This window comes from Anas acuta, chromosome 8, assembly GCF_963932015.1.
Source record: "Anas acuta chromosome 8, bAnaAcu1.1, whole genome shotgun sequence".
Taxonomy (NCBI): domain Eukaryota; kingdom Metazoa; phylum Chordata; class Aves; order Anseriformes; family Anatidae; genus Anas; species Anas acuta.
In genome coordinates, this window is record NC_088986.1 from 29,470,026 (window position 1) to 29,487,263 (window position 17,238).

Genomic DNA, 17,238 nt, shown 5'->3' on the forward strand with positions numbered 1-17,238 from the left:
CAAAAGCTGGTATATTTACTGTTACTCTGGCTCTTTACCTTTCCAGCTGCTCCTTGTGGTTCAGGATTCACTTCTCAAAGCAGTCAAAGCAGCAAAGGTGCTCTTTTAGAAGGGATTTTTCAACTGTTGAAGTTTATTTTTTTTCCTTGCTGCCTTCCTGAGTCTCCTTCTAATGCTTGTCAGTGTACATGTTGCCTGGAAGGTGGTTATGGTGTGTAATGATGACCAAGTCAAAGGGGTAGCCTCTCAGGTTATTATCTTTTTTTTTTTAAGGACCAATCCTGTAACAAGTTTTATATGGCAGCTTATTGAAGCGTGTATGTGTGTGTGTGTATATACATATATGTATATATGTATATACACACACACACACATACACGCATATATATATAGGACTCTCTCTCTAGAAAGGGGAAAATTAGCAGATATCTTTGCTGCTGCCAGTGTAGGTAAGCAGATGGACAGCTTCACTGTACCAATTCACCAATTTAGAGGAAATAAGATTTTATTTTTAGATATGAATTGCAATAATCAAATGAATTAAAGTAATTGCAGTGAATCACCATTAAAATGGATTGTAGTCATTAAGATTACGAATTTGTGGGTCATAGTAAATCAACAGTAATTCAGAAAATCGCAGAAAAAAAATGGTTTGAAGGGACTCCCATTGGTCATGTAATCGACCAATTTGCTCAGTGGAGGGCTGGCTTCAGTATCAGGTCAGGTTGCTCAGAGACTAGCCCAGCTGAAGTTTTGAATATCTCTAAGGATGGAGATACCTTGATAGAAGGAAAATATCTGGATAATGATGGATGGAAGTGCATAGTTCCTCCAATGTTTGTTTTCACTGAATGACTGTATTATTACAAATACACTTATGAGACCTGTTTGCACTGCAGGTCATGCTGTAAGCAAAGGTTGTCTCTTTAGTCCTGCTCTGAGCTTAGCCTTGTAGCCACAACCAATATTGTAGAGGTGGCTTTCTGCAGCGGGTGGGGGGCTTCTCCAAGTGCAGAGGCATCTGTCCTGCAGTGGGCATGAACCATGTGCTTTTGTGAAGCACACCAGTGTGGGAAATGGCTGCAAGGCACATTGTCACTGGTCTGCTGATCATGTCACTCATGGCTGTGTCACAGGGCTGTACAAATGCTTTTTGTCTTTGTAGCTGTACTTCTTGCCATTAGACTTCAATTTTTCCTCTTTCTAGAGTTTTCTGCCTTTTCTGATTGCTTATGATCAAGCTATAAAAGAAAGGGTATTTTTCACAGCAAGGATTTGTGTGAAAACATTAACGTAACATGAATGTCCTAGTGTTGAATGGAAACATGTATTGCATGTACCCCTGTAGCTGTCTGGATCATGAATGATGAGGGCTATGCCAGGGTACAGGAGAGCTGTGTCCTGGGTGATGAATATTATGGATTGGGCTTCTGGTATTTTTTATATTTAAAATTTTCAAAGTGACCTAAGACAATCATCAGCTTTGTTTCTAACTTTATTGAACAATGACCTGTTAGTGATGTATATTGTCTGTAATTCTGTTTGGTAAATTGTGGCGCTTTTTTTCCTTTTTTTTTTTTCCCTCTATTAAAACACAGGCTTAAGGTATCCTGAGCTTGCTTTTTCTATGCATTTCATATGCTTTTAATTTTATTAAAGAATGGATAATATCCAACTTGGGAATGGGTTTTCAGGTGTAATGCTAATGAGAAATGTCTGGTATAATTTGTAAGAACATAAGTAGTTCTACCATACAATTGCTTGAGCTTATCCAGCAAGAAACTGTTGCTGAGAATGTATTGGACTTCTGCCAGGATGAGCTGCATACATTTAATGATAACCAGAGCTGGAAGTATGCAGTGATTATGGTGCATAATTTATAATATTAGTCTATTTGTCTTTCCCATTTGAGAGAGAGTTAGTAAGTGGGTTAATTTAATCTTATGTACAGACTTGTGCTTGAAATTGTCTTTGGAGTCTTGTATAATTTACCTGTTCATGATACTACAGTTCAGGGCCAAGCTTGGTTATGGAGAGAGAGAGAGAACTGCAAGTTTTAATATGCAGCTGACACTGAATCGATGACTCCTCAGTGTCAGGAGGAAGACCTCACACTTCCTTGCAGACTGCCATGCCAATGTGACAGCCTAATATCTTCTGCATGCCTCTGAAAGGCTTTTACCTTCTTCACCCTATGTATTTCAGAGTATTTTATTCCCTAGATGAGGAATTAGCAAAAGATGGCAAGTGCGCAGACCTAACATTTGAAGTTGTACTTCTGTTTAAGCATGCAGTTTAAAAATCAGAGGTTGCATTCATCCAGGTAGAGTCCGGGTTATAAAACATCAACCCTACAAGCATACAGAGAATAATTTTTCACACAAGTTTTTCCTGTGAATGAGCAAATTCTCCTTTAGTTAATACAGAAGTGTTTCTCCATCTATCTGGTAATGTCAGCTGTTGTTCACACATCTCTGAGCAAAGTGTTTATTCTATGTTTAAAAGCACTGAGTACTGCTATACTCCAGTTCTTATAGGTGGCTAAACTGTAGATGAGAGCAAAAATAACCACAGGATTATTGGCTGGATTGGCTGAGCACTTCTTTTCTTCATGTTTGTGTACTTTCAGACTGACAAAAGTTTCATACTGACAACACAGAATCCTGATGAGTGGGCAAACATTCACTTTATGTACAGCCCTGTAATGGAGATATACACAATATTTAACTCAGAAATTGTAATTAATCGGTCTCATTGTTTACAATAAAAAATATACACAAGAAGGCAAATTACAGCACAACAAGACTGCCATATTCAAATGAGTGTAATTAATTCAGTAGTATGTAAAGGGAGTTTTTTGAATTGGTCTGTAAAACCTTCAGGCATTGTGCAAATGTCTGAACTAATTTTGGACTATATATAAATCTAACTGTACAGATGCATACAGTGTACTGTACTGGGCAGGTCCATGTGATATTTTTTTTTCCACTTGACTGCTGCACCATGAATAAGTTAGTGCTCTGCTTATGTCAGCTACTGATTCATTAATCTGTTGTATCAATAGTCCAAGGTATTGCTGATTAACTCTGAAGGGGGGGGGAGGTTCCTTCATCAAAAGAATTGATAAGAAGGTGGGTGAATATTCTGGGTGAATGAGATAAGTATGTTTATGCCTAAATTTTGAAGTTATTTGTATTATTTTTATTGAACCAATTATGCCAAAGATTGCCAGGCTTGCAGACACTTTGTATAACATTGCAGTGCTGAAAATGTGTTCGCCAATGATGAAGACTTTATAGCTCTGGTAACAATTTTGTAAGTGGTAGGATTTTTCCTGGGTTTTACCTTAGGTTAGATTAAATAATCTTTGTAAGTGTTTTCAAATGTCAGGGTCTACTCTCATTTCACATCGACAAAAGAGTATTCTGCATTTTTGTTGTTGTTGTTCTGGCAGCATGGTAGTAGAAGTGCTAATACAGGCTTTAGTTTTCAAGATTTACAGGGCTGTGTTACACAACATGCCTCTGGCATCCCAAATTTGCTGTTCTAACCTATGAGGAACTTGCATGCAATAATACTTTTCCTTAATGTGAAGATAGCAAGCAGTTTTATGAAGACTAATTATCTTATCGATGTAAACACTGACTAGGCAACTAATGTGCTGTGACTGCTACTCATTATATCTAACTCAATCAATTCATTGTTGCCTTGTCCTCCTCCTCATTTGTTTCATCTCCATCTGCTTGTTCCCTCATATATTTGTACTGCATTGTATGAGGTCCCCAAGCTTAGCAGGGCAAAATGTTGCCTTCTTTGGAAATAGGGTCTAGCTCTACATAATGCTGCAATACAAATGCAGTATTAATGCTTATGCTACTGTTACCTTGCCTTTTTCTTTTCCTCCCTGTGTGACTCATGAGAAGTATAATTCCTATTTTGGAGCTAGATTAGTGATGTGGAAGTGAAAGTTAAGAGTAAAGTTGATCATGTCTCACTGCAGACCTTTAAAAGATGGGTGCTAGTCTAAGATAGTCCTCAAAGCTTTTTTCATTATTGTGCAAGTGGTATCATCAGAAGTTGGTATTTCTCAGTATGGAATGAATGGCACTTTCAGAGGATGATTCATCCTGCCCTATGTAGTAGAGCTTAGTCACCTACTGGAGTTGTCTCTATGTGAACTACATATTAAGACCATATGAAAAGCCTAGTTTAGGTGTTTAACTTATCCGAATCACATTGAGGGTGTGGGCAAGACCCCATTTCTGATTCTATGCTGTGCTCCTCCCTCTAGCAAATGATTTTCCTCTTGCATTATGATGGTCCTATAAACATAAATTTGAGTAGTACTTTTCCCTGGATTTAGCATTTTAATCACAGTTGGATGAAATTTGTGAAAAACAAAATAAATTTAAAAAATCCTCTATTGCAGATATTCCTTTGCTTCCTTGATTATTCTGTGGTCAATGCTCTTCTAAAGTTTTTATGCAAGTCTCCCTCCTGCTATTTGCCAATTTTGCCTGGATAAGCCAGGAGGTCTGTAACAATTCAGTTAGTTCTGTCTCTTCCCTGCTGCCGTATCATCAACGTAGATGCAATATTCCCTTCTGAGTAGGCTGGTTTAATGTAATATGGAGATGTAACAGGGAAACGTCCAGGGGGTTGCCAGATGCTATCGCTATGATAAGGCAGGAAAGAGAAAGGTAAAAACAGTTGGATGATTTGATATCAATTCTTGTTCTTCTTCCCATTGGGAAAGCTTTGAGTTGACTGTATTTCTTTACTGCCTTCTCTCATAGCAATATTTTGTAGCTAGAACATTCTGAAAAAAGTGATGATGTAAAGCATGGGAAAGGTTAGTGAATTTGTTTTCAAATTGGAAATACAGCTCTGTTATAAAGGTCATGATTTCAGAATATTACAAAACATTGAAGTGAAAGTTTCTCTTTGCACTGCTCTACATTGTGTTTCTCGAGCTGATATTTCACTTAAAATTAAGTAGCAAATGAAAATAAAAGTATCAGGGGAACTTCTGCTCTGAGGTCAGTGGAACTATTTCCAAGAAAGTTAGTTTCAAAACCAGCCTGTCTGTCATCAAAGTTTCAACTGACGATTTTACCAATAGACTTCTGAAACAAAAATTGTTGGTTTTGGGCTACTGTTCTGCTGTTTCTACTGCTCTGCTGTCACTGTATATCACCAATATAAATCAGCAGGGAATACTGTAATTGTGGAATATATTTAGCTGACTGCATTAGTCATGGGAGATTGTGTTCTTGTGCTTCTGTTTTGGTTTGATTTTAATACATGCTTGCATATTTAACTGTGCAACTAATACATATCATGTTCATTATAATATAAAAAGTAGCTCTGGCATTGCTTGATCAGCTAACTGCATATTCATGAAGGCAAGCCACTGATGTGCAGGCCATGATTATAAAGTATGTTTGCAACAATGGGAATTTGTTTATGAAAATTAAAGTAAATATTCTCATAAAATAAATATTCTCAACATATAAATATGAAAATTAAAATAAAGATTTAATAAAATATTAAAATAAATATTATTGGCCTTTTGCCTTTCATGACATTCCAAGCATTGTTTGGAAGTTGGACCTGCCTTACCTATGTATTCCTAAGCATTTTATAAATTCATTACTGTAACAAATTGTATTCTACATAGTGCAACAAACTCCTATGAAGAGAACAGCAGCAAGCATCAAGTCCATGTATGTTTTTTAACTGGTGCAAGTAAGACAGAGCCTAATCCAAATTTTAAATTATCAGCTACAAGAAACTAAGCCTTTCAGTTCTGAACCAGTCATTTGGCAATATGCAAATAAATGAACATGCCATTAAAAATAGCAAGGACGGAGCAAGAAATCTTCCCTAGTCTCTTACACGCACTATTAGTGCCTTTGGGAATGCTGCAATGGTTGTGCAGTGCTGCCAGAAATACCAATCTAGCACTGTATATAGGTACAAGAGAAAAGAATCTTGTCTCCTTCCAAGCTCTGAGAAATTGCCCATACAGAACCAGTCTGTGTCCCATGTATGTTATTCTGGAAAATAATAAAACAGACAAACCAATCTGTAGTGTCTGTTAACATGGCAGATAGGAAATCTACATTAGATTGCATCATCCAGACTATGCATGAATATCTACAGGTCCACAGTCTGATGCAATTCATTATAAAAGGAGCTATATGATAGCAGATCTTGCAGCTTGGGAGATGTTGCTAGTAGTAACAAAAGCAGATAGTAGATGGGCATAAAGTAACTTTAAACAGCTTTCTCCATGCAATTTTTAGACTGTTTTTCTTAGTCAGATATGCCAATAGGTAAATATTTGGGGGGCAAAAAGGAAAATGCGTTCAATATATGCAAATTCACAGTTACTAATATCCACTGCAGAAACAGTCACAGATCTACAGGGGTTTCAAAGAGGGGAAAAAAAATAAATTTTATCTACTTTCTGCTTTCAATTTTATTTTTTTTGGCATCTGGTCATCCACCCTGTAGTTGAGCCGCTTGGTATTCAGTGCGGCAACCTGGCTATTTTTCACACATGATGATATTTGCACTAAAAATCAGAGCTGGAGAAAGAGAACAATTCCCTCACTTCCTCAGTGAAGCATCAAGTTGACTGACCGTCATTTCTGAATGAAAAACGGAGACTGACTTTTTTTTTTTTTAATTTTATTTTTTTTTAAGTTTTTCATCAGTGATCTGAGTCTCTTGTCAATGAAGCTGACTTTAAAACTCCTCTGTGACTTAAATCCTGTGTTCTCTGGTTTGCAGTTCTGTTAGCCAGTTCCCCTGTCGTGTCTGAAGCATGGGACACTAGATTCAGTCAAATAAATGTATTCCTGCCTGTTGCACACCATGTATTTGAATGACTGGAAGTCTAAATATTGTCACTTGTAGAGTAAAAGAGAAGCATGAACAAAGTCTCTCTTCATTGTAATGACTCTTTAATTTATTTTTTTAATAGCCTATGCTTCATTTAATGGCATTCAGTATATACTTGATATAACATTTGTCATGTGTATCTACACAAAAGACAGAGCACTCAGGATACGGATGCGTTCCTGTACAGGCAGAAGTGTTAGTGATTTCTTTTAGCCTTAACGAGGGAAGGCCAAAGGTATTTCTTATGTCTACCAAGGCTGCAGAGAAGAAAGAGTCAGATTCTTCTCTATTTCCAGACACAGGAGGAGGGGCAGCGGGCCCAGGATGGGATACAGGAAATTCTGGTTTAAGGTATGGAAAAATTGTTTTACATGTCAGTGGTTGGACATGGAAACTGCTTGTCCTGGGTGGCTGTGGAATTTCCATCCTTTGAGATATTTAACAGGTGATGACATGGCCCTAAGCGACCTGATCTAACAGGACGTGCACTAGCTGGTTGGACTACATGACCTATAGAGTCTTTCCAAAATCCTTCAGTGATTTTGAAATTAGCTTCACAGCACTTTGTAAAGCAGGACTTCGTCCTCTAATTCTTATATGCAATAGTTTCCTTGGAATATCTATAAACAGAAGTTGGCTTGTAATAGACTGGGAAATTTAGAAGTATTTTATTAGCTAGATACTGGAACTTCATAACTCAGCAGCGTACTACTGTACCACGGCAATCCTGGGGTGCTGTCAGTGCTCCTCTGGGGCACCTACCTAAATACAGCTCAAGAGCCAAGTGCTGCTTGCTGCAGTCCTGCTGGTGGCTTTGGCCTTTGGATCAGGCCTCATAAGCTGGCAGTGTGGCTCATTGTGTGCGACCTGCAGGATGAAATTAAGGTTTTTACATGTATGGTAATGGGTAGTAGACTTTGCACTAAAGAAGGGGGGAGAATAATCTCTGTGCTAGGCAGAATTCACCACAAGATGTCTCATGTCTCACTACATATAAATCACAAAGGTACAGAGCTATCCAGTTATGGCTGGTGAACGTAAGGCAAATGGCATGGTTTGGGTTATTCTGGGGAGTATGCTAAGAACACACAAAAATAGACTTAGAAGTGGAATCCAGACACGAAGACTGTGTTCTACAAGAGCCAATTAAAAATAGATACATGGAGACTAACATCACTGAAGGCGAACACAGCTCTCACAGGAGGAGGAAAGGGAACAGTTAAGACCAAAGTACTGCCCTGGGAGAATGATGACACGTTACAGGACAGGGCTATCCGCTCCCCTTTGCCTTCAGTGAGCAAGCCAAGGGAAATCCTTCAGGCCGAGGTATCTCTTACAGGCTGTTACCAGCCGTAGCACATTTTGTCATGTGGAAGGAGTACCTTTAAGTAACTTCTGAGCTTTGGCTTTTGGAGGGCAGAGCAGCCCCTGTGCAGGTGGAGCCGTGTCCTCTCTGCCCACCGTGTATTCTCGGGGCCGTGCCCGTGGGGATTTCTAAGTGGAAGGCTTTTGGGGTCACTTGGGTGCTTTCTCCCAGCGCTGAAACCTCCCTTCTCCTCCCCGGGGCTGCTGCCCAGCCGCCCCTTCTCCCTGGGGCTTTGGCCACGACTCCCTTCAGCAGCGCCCCGCAGCGCAGCGCAGAGCATCTTCCACCGAGCCCGAGGTGCGGGGGCGCTGCCGCGGCGCGGAGGGACCGCTCCGCTGGGGCTCCCCGCCGCCTTCCTCCTCCTCCTCCTCCTCCTCCTCCTCCTCCTCCTCCTCCTCCTCTCGGGCCGGGTCCCGGCGGGGCGGAGCGGAGCCGCCCCTCCCGCCGCCGCGCTCCGCCCGCCCGAAGCGGTGCCGGTGGCGGTGGCGGTGCCGGGCCCCCGCCTGCCCCGTCCCCGCCCGCGGTGGGTGCCGCCGGGGAGCGGGGCTGCCGCGGCCGCCGGAGCCCCCCGTCCATGCGAGTGCCCTCTCCGCTCAGCAGCATGCTTTACTTCCAGATGGTGATCATGGCAGGGACCGTGATGCTGGCTTACTACTTCGAGTACACCGACACCTTCGCCGTCAACGTGCAGGGCTTCTTCTGCTACGAGGGCGCGTACCGCAAGCCCTACCCGGGCCCGGAGGACAGCAGCGCCGTGCCCCCGGTGCTCCTCTACTCGCTGACGGCGGGCGTGCCCGTGCTGGTGGTAAGCCCCGGCCGCCGGAGGGATGGGGGGACCGGCCGGGGGGCGACGCCGGCGGCCGGGGGGCTCCGGGGAGGGCCGGCGGTCCGGGGGGGGCTCCGAGCCCCGGCAGCTGCCGCCCCCCCGGCTCGGCATTTATTTTTAGCGCCCGTTTATGTAAGGGCCCCGCTGGCTGCTGCCAGCCCCGCCGGGTGCAGCCTCCCTCCAAGCGTGCGGCGGTCGCAGGTACGGGGACTACCCGGGGAAGCCCGGCTGCTGGCAGCCGTAGGGTGGTGTTTCACCCAGCGCTAATTAAAAAAAATAATAATCCTCTGCCGGTTTGTTTGTTTGTTTATTTTGAAAGTAGGCTGACCTGTGAAAGGAGCAAGGAGCAGTTCTGCTCGATTTGGTCGTTTCCGTGTGTCACAGAGACTGATGGGGGTGCAAACTAAACCGGGGTCTCTAGTTCAGTACGATCTCCTGCCGGTCTTGTTTAAGAAGATGCATCGGAAATGAGTCTTATTGGTTTTCTTCGCTTTGGGGAAAAAAAGCTACGAGAGAATTGCTGAATGCACTATTTGCGTTGTCAGCTAATGAGAACATTAGCATCATTTAATAATCCCTGACCATCCTGTGGAGCAAAGACTAGGCGGGGGGGGGGAATGAGATGGGAGTACTGAACCATCAGGGATGGATTATATACAGACTCAGCAGGTGCACAGTTACACATACACAAACTCCTTGAAAAGAGTTTGTTTTAATGAGCTGTTATCATTACAAATCAAAAAACCAAACCCCTTTCCAGTAAGAGGAGGCCTCTTAAGGTAGTGGTTATTAGTAGGTAGTGGTTATTAGTTTCACCGATTCATTCCTTTTCAGGAAATTATCGAAAATGTGAGAACAGAAAGCTTCATCAAGCTGATGCTGTGGTTAACTGCAGACACTTCTGTTGTGCATCAATGTCTCAGATGGCATCCACAGTGAAGTCTTATGCACAGCTTTAGTGTTTGAGACATCAGGCTGCATTGGGATAATTTATAGCAAGTTTGTTCTTTTTTTTTTCTTTTATTTTATTTTTCTTCCCTCGGGAATGAACTAATCTTTAGCAAAAGATGTTATGTAACTATTTGGGTAAATTTTCCTTTCTGTTACAATATCTGTTAGATGACCATTATATTTATCTGTTTTCTTGGTCTTTTGAACCCTCAAATTCTGTTGAGATTTCCAAGTGCTTTTTATTTCTTGGTAGTATTTTTCTGTTGTATGTGGCATTTGTTGTACTTTTAATTATATTTCTTCTGTTTGGCTTAGGACATTTTATAGAGTATGTCGGATATTTATGATGAGCATCTCTTCTTCCTAATGTGTGTCAGCAAAACTGATTGGTACTTGCCATTCATTTCCTGGGTGTTAGATGATGACGTCAGAGAAATCTCTAAGACCTTTGGCTTGGCAGTCTTGTAATTAGCCTTGGTAAATACCTAATAATGGAATTTAGTGATGGTTTCCCTGTTCCACTTCCTCAGGAAAACGAGATACATCGGTTGGTCAGGGCACGGAAAGTCACATTGCAGGTGACTTTTGCACATTTTTATTTTATTTTATTTTATTTTATTTTATTTTATTTTATTTTATTTTATTTTATTTTATTTTATTTTATTTTATTTTATTTAATGTAGACTTTAGCCTTGGGGAAGTCTTCTGACTTCAATAGCACTAAATCAAATCATTAATATTATTAAATAAAAGAAAAAATATTCAGGCTAGAGACAAAATTCTGACTCTCCAAGGGCAATCCTCCCATGCTTGGTGTTTCCATGGGATAACTCTTGCTCAGTCAGGCACGGTATAAAAATTGTCTTTCATTGAAAGAAGCAGTGAAGGTGATATTTCTTTACCAAAGTTACTTGTATGCTTTTAGCGGTAGTGAAACTCCCTTACCAAGATTACACAGGGGTGAATTAGATTTTGTTCTATTTCATTTCTGTCTCATCTATGGAGGTTTGAACGTATGTGCTCTGTGTATTTTTTTCCTATAATTGAAACATGAAACCAAACGTGACAAAGATGTATTTCTGCCTGTAAGGATACAAAGACAAACCTATGGAAAAATGGATTTATACGAATGAAAATATACTCTTGTTTGCAAAATCACTGTTGTTATGGAAAATTGTTTATTAAATGCTATGATTTGTGGGAGTGTTTCTTCCAAATTTTCCTCTTTCATTCCATTCTTTTGACATAGTGCTTTGGACATGTTAGTCCAAAGCTTCTAATTAGCTGTACCATTTTGTGTAATATTTATTTATTACCTTCTATTAGCTTGGCATGTGGAGTTAATGCTCTTTCGGGTGCTCTGAAACAGAGTATCAGAAAGTCTTTATCTTGATGTTCAGGGTAACTAACTTCTTACTGAATTGGGGCTTGTCAAACTGGAGCCAGGATATGCTTCAAGGTAACCCAGGCTCCCTTAATATGACTCAGTGATGGGTTCCTTTGCATTGAATTGTATTCAGGTTGCTCTAGAATGAGAATAATTGGATTTTCCAAGTGACTGTCCTCTTCCCACATACCTGCTGTTCAAAAACTGAAAAAAAATAAAATAAAATAAAGTGCCAGTAGTAGGATCCATCTTCATAAGCATCTCATCAGTAATAGGTGTCTTACTGCTTTGAGGCTGGCACACAGCTGCTCATCCAAACTCCTGTGCCACATCTGAGCTTGCTCATCCAAAATCCTGTGCCACAACTGAGCTACAGGAGCAGACTTGTCCAGCCATGCAGTCAAGTGTCCACACACAGGGCAAAAACATGCACGTGCTGAGACGTAAGTAATGAGTTGGGTCATTTGACAGGGATGTATCTGCAAGCACAATGCTAATCCTGAAAGCTTTCAGGTTAGTCTTTCCAATGGTGCTGCCTAGGAACATGCTGCTGCAGCATTGCTGCCACACTTCCATTCTTGAGTCCATCCACTTGGCCTTCCTTTCTGCCCCCTGTCATCCCAGGGCAGATGCAGCTGGTTGTCAGTCGTAGATCTGCAGGATTTTGAGCTGGCAAACGGAGTCCTTGCACAGTAGCAGAGATTGCTTGCTGCACTGTAATGCTTGACTTGCAGGTGCTCTGCTACAGGGAAGTGAAACTGGGGCTAAAGGAAGGGAGTTTCATGCTCTGCATTTGGGGCTTACGGAATTTGTACATGTCTTTTGTCAAATACTTCAAATATCCCTTGGGTTATGTAGTAGCTAGAGAGAAGTTAAATTGTTGAGATATTCACTTCAAAGTAATCAATTTCATTGTCCACGGCTGCTTGAAGATCCTATAACTTCATAGGTATAACAGCAATTGTAGAAAGCCTGTAGCAGCAGTCGTTCTATAAGATGAGAAGAGCTTCTTCCTCTCCCTCTTTCCAGATGGTTTCCAATCTTTTAAGCAGGATACATTACATCATTGGTTTTCAATCTGTGTTCTCTGATGGATTATCTCTGAACGGTATATGCATCTGTTAAATCTGTAGCTAGGAGTTCTTCCACTGGAGAATTTTGAGGGCCTGGATGTTTATTATTATTATTATTTCATTATTTTTTAGGCTGGAAATAAAAGCAGCTTGTCATGTAACAAAACACATGCTCCCTTCCAATACTAGCCTATTATTCATGGAAGGTCTCCTAAGTCCTACCTTCAGGCATAGTAGTGCCTTGAGTGAGTGGATGGGTTTACATTAGCAGTCTTAGGCAGACTAACAGTAAAATGTTCTGCAAAATGGAGAAGGGGTTGAAATTGCTATCAGAAGAATGTAAAAGCCTGAAGCAGGAGATTCCATGGTGGAAGAGACTCCCACAGAGGCAGTACTTGCCATGTGTTCAAGTCCTCCCATTTGTCTCTGTGGCTCAGGTTGAAGGAGGAGTGCTGTCTGGGCATTCCTGTGCTTTTACTGTCTGTGGCAGTGATAGCTGGAATTCTCAATACTTTTTTTCTTTTAAGTCAAATGTGAGGGTAATGAGCAATGTGCTCTTGATTTGAGTCTACTCAAATATTCAATAAGAAAGAAGTGGTAGCTGAGAGCTCAGTGCTATTTAAGCCATTTCCCAAAGTGCCACTTTTTGCTCAGTAGGCTGGTTGCTTTTTTAGACTTCTTATGACAGATGTAGCTTGGGAAATATACGTCAGTATAATCCTTTCGCTTCCAGTTAGAAATGATTTGTAAAACTGTTTCAGAATCTGGAGAGTGATCAGTTCTGCATTACTTCTTTCTGATAGATCTTGCTATTTTTTACCTCTCTAAAATACTATTATCTGTGCTCAAGGATTCTTTCAGTGGCTACATACACTAATATGGATCACGTAAAATGGAAAAAATATTTAAGTAAATAATTGGTGTAAAACTCAATGTATAGGACCTATGACGTATGCTGACTGGTTCACAAAAGCCAGGAGGAGATAATGACACATTTAACTGTAAACAGTTTTATTATGCTAATGATATTTGTTTTTATTTCCAAGTAACAAGCAGATGATTATAGTACTTATTCATAAAATATACACTTTTATGTGCTTAGATGAATTCCTAGAATATTCATATATTCTCTGTAAACCTATTAAAGAGTGATTTATTTTAGAAAATCCTCTTAATATCATCATTGAAAAAAATATCTGCAATTCAGGCAAAGTACTGTATTGTATTTTTTTTAAGTAGACTGGATGAATCTTTAAATTGGCACATCCCAAGCAAAGAATGAATGTAAAGAAAACAGACATTCAACCTTCACATTAGCTTTAGTCAGTATTTTTTTTTCCTGACTGAACAATTGAGGAAGGAATTTTGAAGCATGGCAAAAAATGACAAAAGTGAGAAATGTCACATGTCGAATTTACTGTATCCTGATGCTTTAAGAAAAAAACAAGACAATTCTGTGAATAGTAAGAAAGAGAAGCTTCCCTTTGAAGAATCAGCAGATTTCATGTCTCTCTTCTTTAGTGTCTTTGCTGATCTCTTTCCAGGCCTGAGCAGCTCAAGACTGTAGTTGTGCAAAGACCTGAAGGAGATGCGCTGCTTATCTCTAGCATGTAGATAGGGCTGATATGATTGGGCTTGTGTCTGTTTTCCTCTTCGTTTTTGAACCTCCTAGTTCCTATTTTCCTTCTTGCACCTATGATTCTTTGTGCTGTGGTATCAGGAACTGATCTGATTTTGTCAGACTGAGTTTTCAAAATGTTCCTGTCAGAGTAGCCTTTTAAGCTGTAGAGTTCACTTTGAAATTACTTTACTCTGATATAACTTAGTGTTGTACATGAAAAAGGATGCTGGCTTGGGATCTATGGCTGGGACATCAAAACATTCTGTTACCTGTTTGTTATAACTTAAGGGAAAAACACAACTTAAAGTTCTGAAAAAGAAATTTCTGGAAGTGTCCTCTGGGAATTTGCTGTGACAGGAATCTGAATTCCCTTCACACCTGAGAACTTTAAATGCTTTTCATTCCTGACCTCAGGAAAAAATAAAATAAAATAAAAGCAACACCTTCACAAATTCTTTTTCCATCTATTTTATGCTGAAATTTTCTGCTTCTTGGCTGATACAAAGCTACTTTAGCTTCTGTGGACACTTTGACACTATTGGGAAAAAAAAAAAATAAAGCATGGAGGCAGAATAAAAGACTTTTCTCCTGTTCTACTTCTTGAAGTAGAAGTGGTTTCTGTGCATCCTGAAGGAAACTAAGCTGTTTTGTCACTTCTGCCAAAAAAAAATCAAGAAAACTTGATAAATAATGCAGGGATGCGCAGTTGTCAGCAGCTCTGTGTTACAGGGCAAAAAAATCTTAGAATGTGTAGTGAGGTATTCAAGTGTTCATTTCTATATGCATCTTCTAGAGCAAAGTAAAGGAATTGGCCAGCAAAAGTGTTCAGTGTGTCCAGCATTCTGTCCAGGAGCAGTAAGCTCTTTTTCTACATATCTAGCTGCAATATTCCCAATAATGTCTTGGAAATTATAATAATAATGCAATGGAAGATTAGAATTACACATCCAGCTTCATATAAATTGGGTACACCAGTTTTGTCCTCTGAAATCAAACAGAAATGGTTTTACTTGTGTGTCTTCTGCCTCTTGATATGTAACCTGTGTCACTAGTCCTGGAATATCTTTGATTAGTGAGAATTTATTTGTGTACTTCTCTTGCTGGCACATTTGACAGCTGTGAAGACTTTACGTGAATAAGTGATTGCCAGAATACTTTGTTTACTCTGTGATCAAGTTGTTCCTGAAGGGCCCTTTTGTTCTCTGTCTTCATAACTCTCATTGAACCTGTGTGCACAAGTTCAACTTTTTTTCTTTGGTAGTCTTCTTCCTTCTTTTTCACATTATTATTGTTATTGCTGCTTTTATTTTTAATGTGCAAAAGTTGGGGACTTAACCACTTTTTTGGAAAGGAGGAAGGCTGGCAGAAGATGTTGATGCTGAGAGGTTATTTATATCGTGTTCTCCCTTTGTGAAGGGATAATTGCATTGCAACTTTACTTAAGAATAAAAAATAAATCACACTGTTAAGGTCTGCAGTAACTTTGTGTACCAGATGTCAGTATTGGCCTTTTGGGGCACATAGCAAGACAAATACATGGTTTGATAGTCTGATGCTGTTTTTATCCCAGCATATGACCACTAATCCAACAGAGCTGTAACCAGGAGAAACAATAAAAGATTCAGAACCATTGTGTTTTTTTTCCACAATCCTTCTTTATCTGTCTGTCTTCCTCTTGTGTTGTGATGGCTTACATGAACAGTGCCTGCAGAAGTAATGTTTCTATTTCCAATTGAATTTATAATTTCCGCCAGGCTTGCTATGCACACAGCTTACAAACACTAACAATCTCAGGTCCATATGCTTCATCCCTTGATGGACTCTCTGGATGTAAAGTGGCAAGCAGATGTGAACAAGGCAGACAGGGTTCTGTTTGCAACAGCTGAATGCCTGCTTGTCCTATAAATGATGCACTTATGTTTAAGTGAGGAAAATGTTAATCCAACTGATCCCGCACCATACGATTAGGGAATTTGTATGCATTGTTTGTAATCTGAAATAGTAGGCTTGAGGTAATGATCAGTTGCTACACTGAGCAGTTCTTGCTCATTGTACATCATAGAGGATTGAAGAGATTGGTCATTTATTTTGCATCATATGGACACCAGCAAAGTAGAAAAGTAAGTAGCTTTAGTTGTGTTTTTCAGCCTTAATCAGTGATTTTTTTACAAACAAAACAAGAAAACATTTACAATGTTCTTGCAGCTTCTCTCGGGTACATTGAAGTGCTTCATGGCCTTGGTTTCATCATGAAAAGGTTCTTATTTAGCTAAGATGTTGTACCATGTAGATTATAAGTAAATAGCCTAGCTGAGGTGGATATACCACATCTCCAGTCCTCAGAAAACATCCCGTGGTGTGCTGTTTTTACGATGAATATCCTTTCTGAATATACTAGTCTTGATACTCATGCATAGTACCACAAATCTGCAGTTGAAGAAGTAGAAAGGCATAATAGCATTTTCTATCTCTGATCAGCAGCAGCCTTGCTTTGTTCAGATCACTTCACCTGGCCTTCAGGTGTGAATATAAATATATAACGTAAAGCACTAAGAAATCTGAGGTAGAAAAATTACTGGATATAATAATGTATTTTAAAGATCTACTTGTAATCTAGTAAATTTTTCAGTAACCTCTTCAAAATTGAATCTTGATCCCGGATGCTAGCTCCTGGTTAGGAGGCACCAAAAATCTAAAAAACAAAAAACCAGTCCCTGGGTTAAGCTCTAGTGAAAAATCAGTAAGCTGTGAATTAAACTTCTACTTACCATTCTGGACAACATACAGTGTTACCTGTAATTTTGCATGTATTTTACTAATGTGTCATAATTACCAAGTATATTATATCATTATATATCAATATTATATATAATAATTATATGGCACTCTAATTAACATGTTATACATATTTATTAATGTACATTTAATTATAAATTCAATATGATTGTGTTATAAGGGGTTTCATCTTATGGATAGCTTTTTTTCCTTCTCTACAAATACACTTGTTGCCTGTCAGCTATGTAGGGTCAAGGAGTATGTCTGAAAGCATTCATTGCTAAACTAATTAGAGTATTTCTGGGGGAGAAAAAAAAATAAAACTGGTAA

The 17,238-nt window shown here is 39.7% G+C and overlaps 1 protein-coding gene across 7 annotated transcripts in view; it reads left to right on the forward strand.

Annotated features, from left to right (window-relative positions):
* Positions 1 to 17,238, forward strand: part of PLPPR5 (phospholipid phosphatase related 5) — a 257,024-nt gene that overhangs the window by 159,423 nt on the left and 80,363 nt on the right. For 3 of the 7 annotated variants that reach the window (XM_068690246.1, XM_068690245.1, XM_068690248.1), the window contains one exon: positions 8,892 to 9,080. The exons of 2 other annotated variants lie outside the window; for them this stretch is intronic. In XM_068690246.1, the coding sequence (XP_068546347.1) occupies positions 8,892 to 9,080 (189 nt within the window). Of the gene's footprint in view, positions 1 to 8,721; positions 9,081 to 17,238 lie in introns of those variants that run through there. 2 more of the 7 variants (XM_068690247.1, XM_068690251.1) reach the window with 1 other exon arrangement.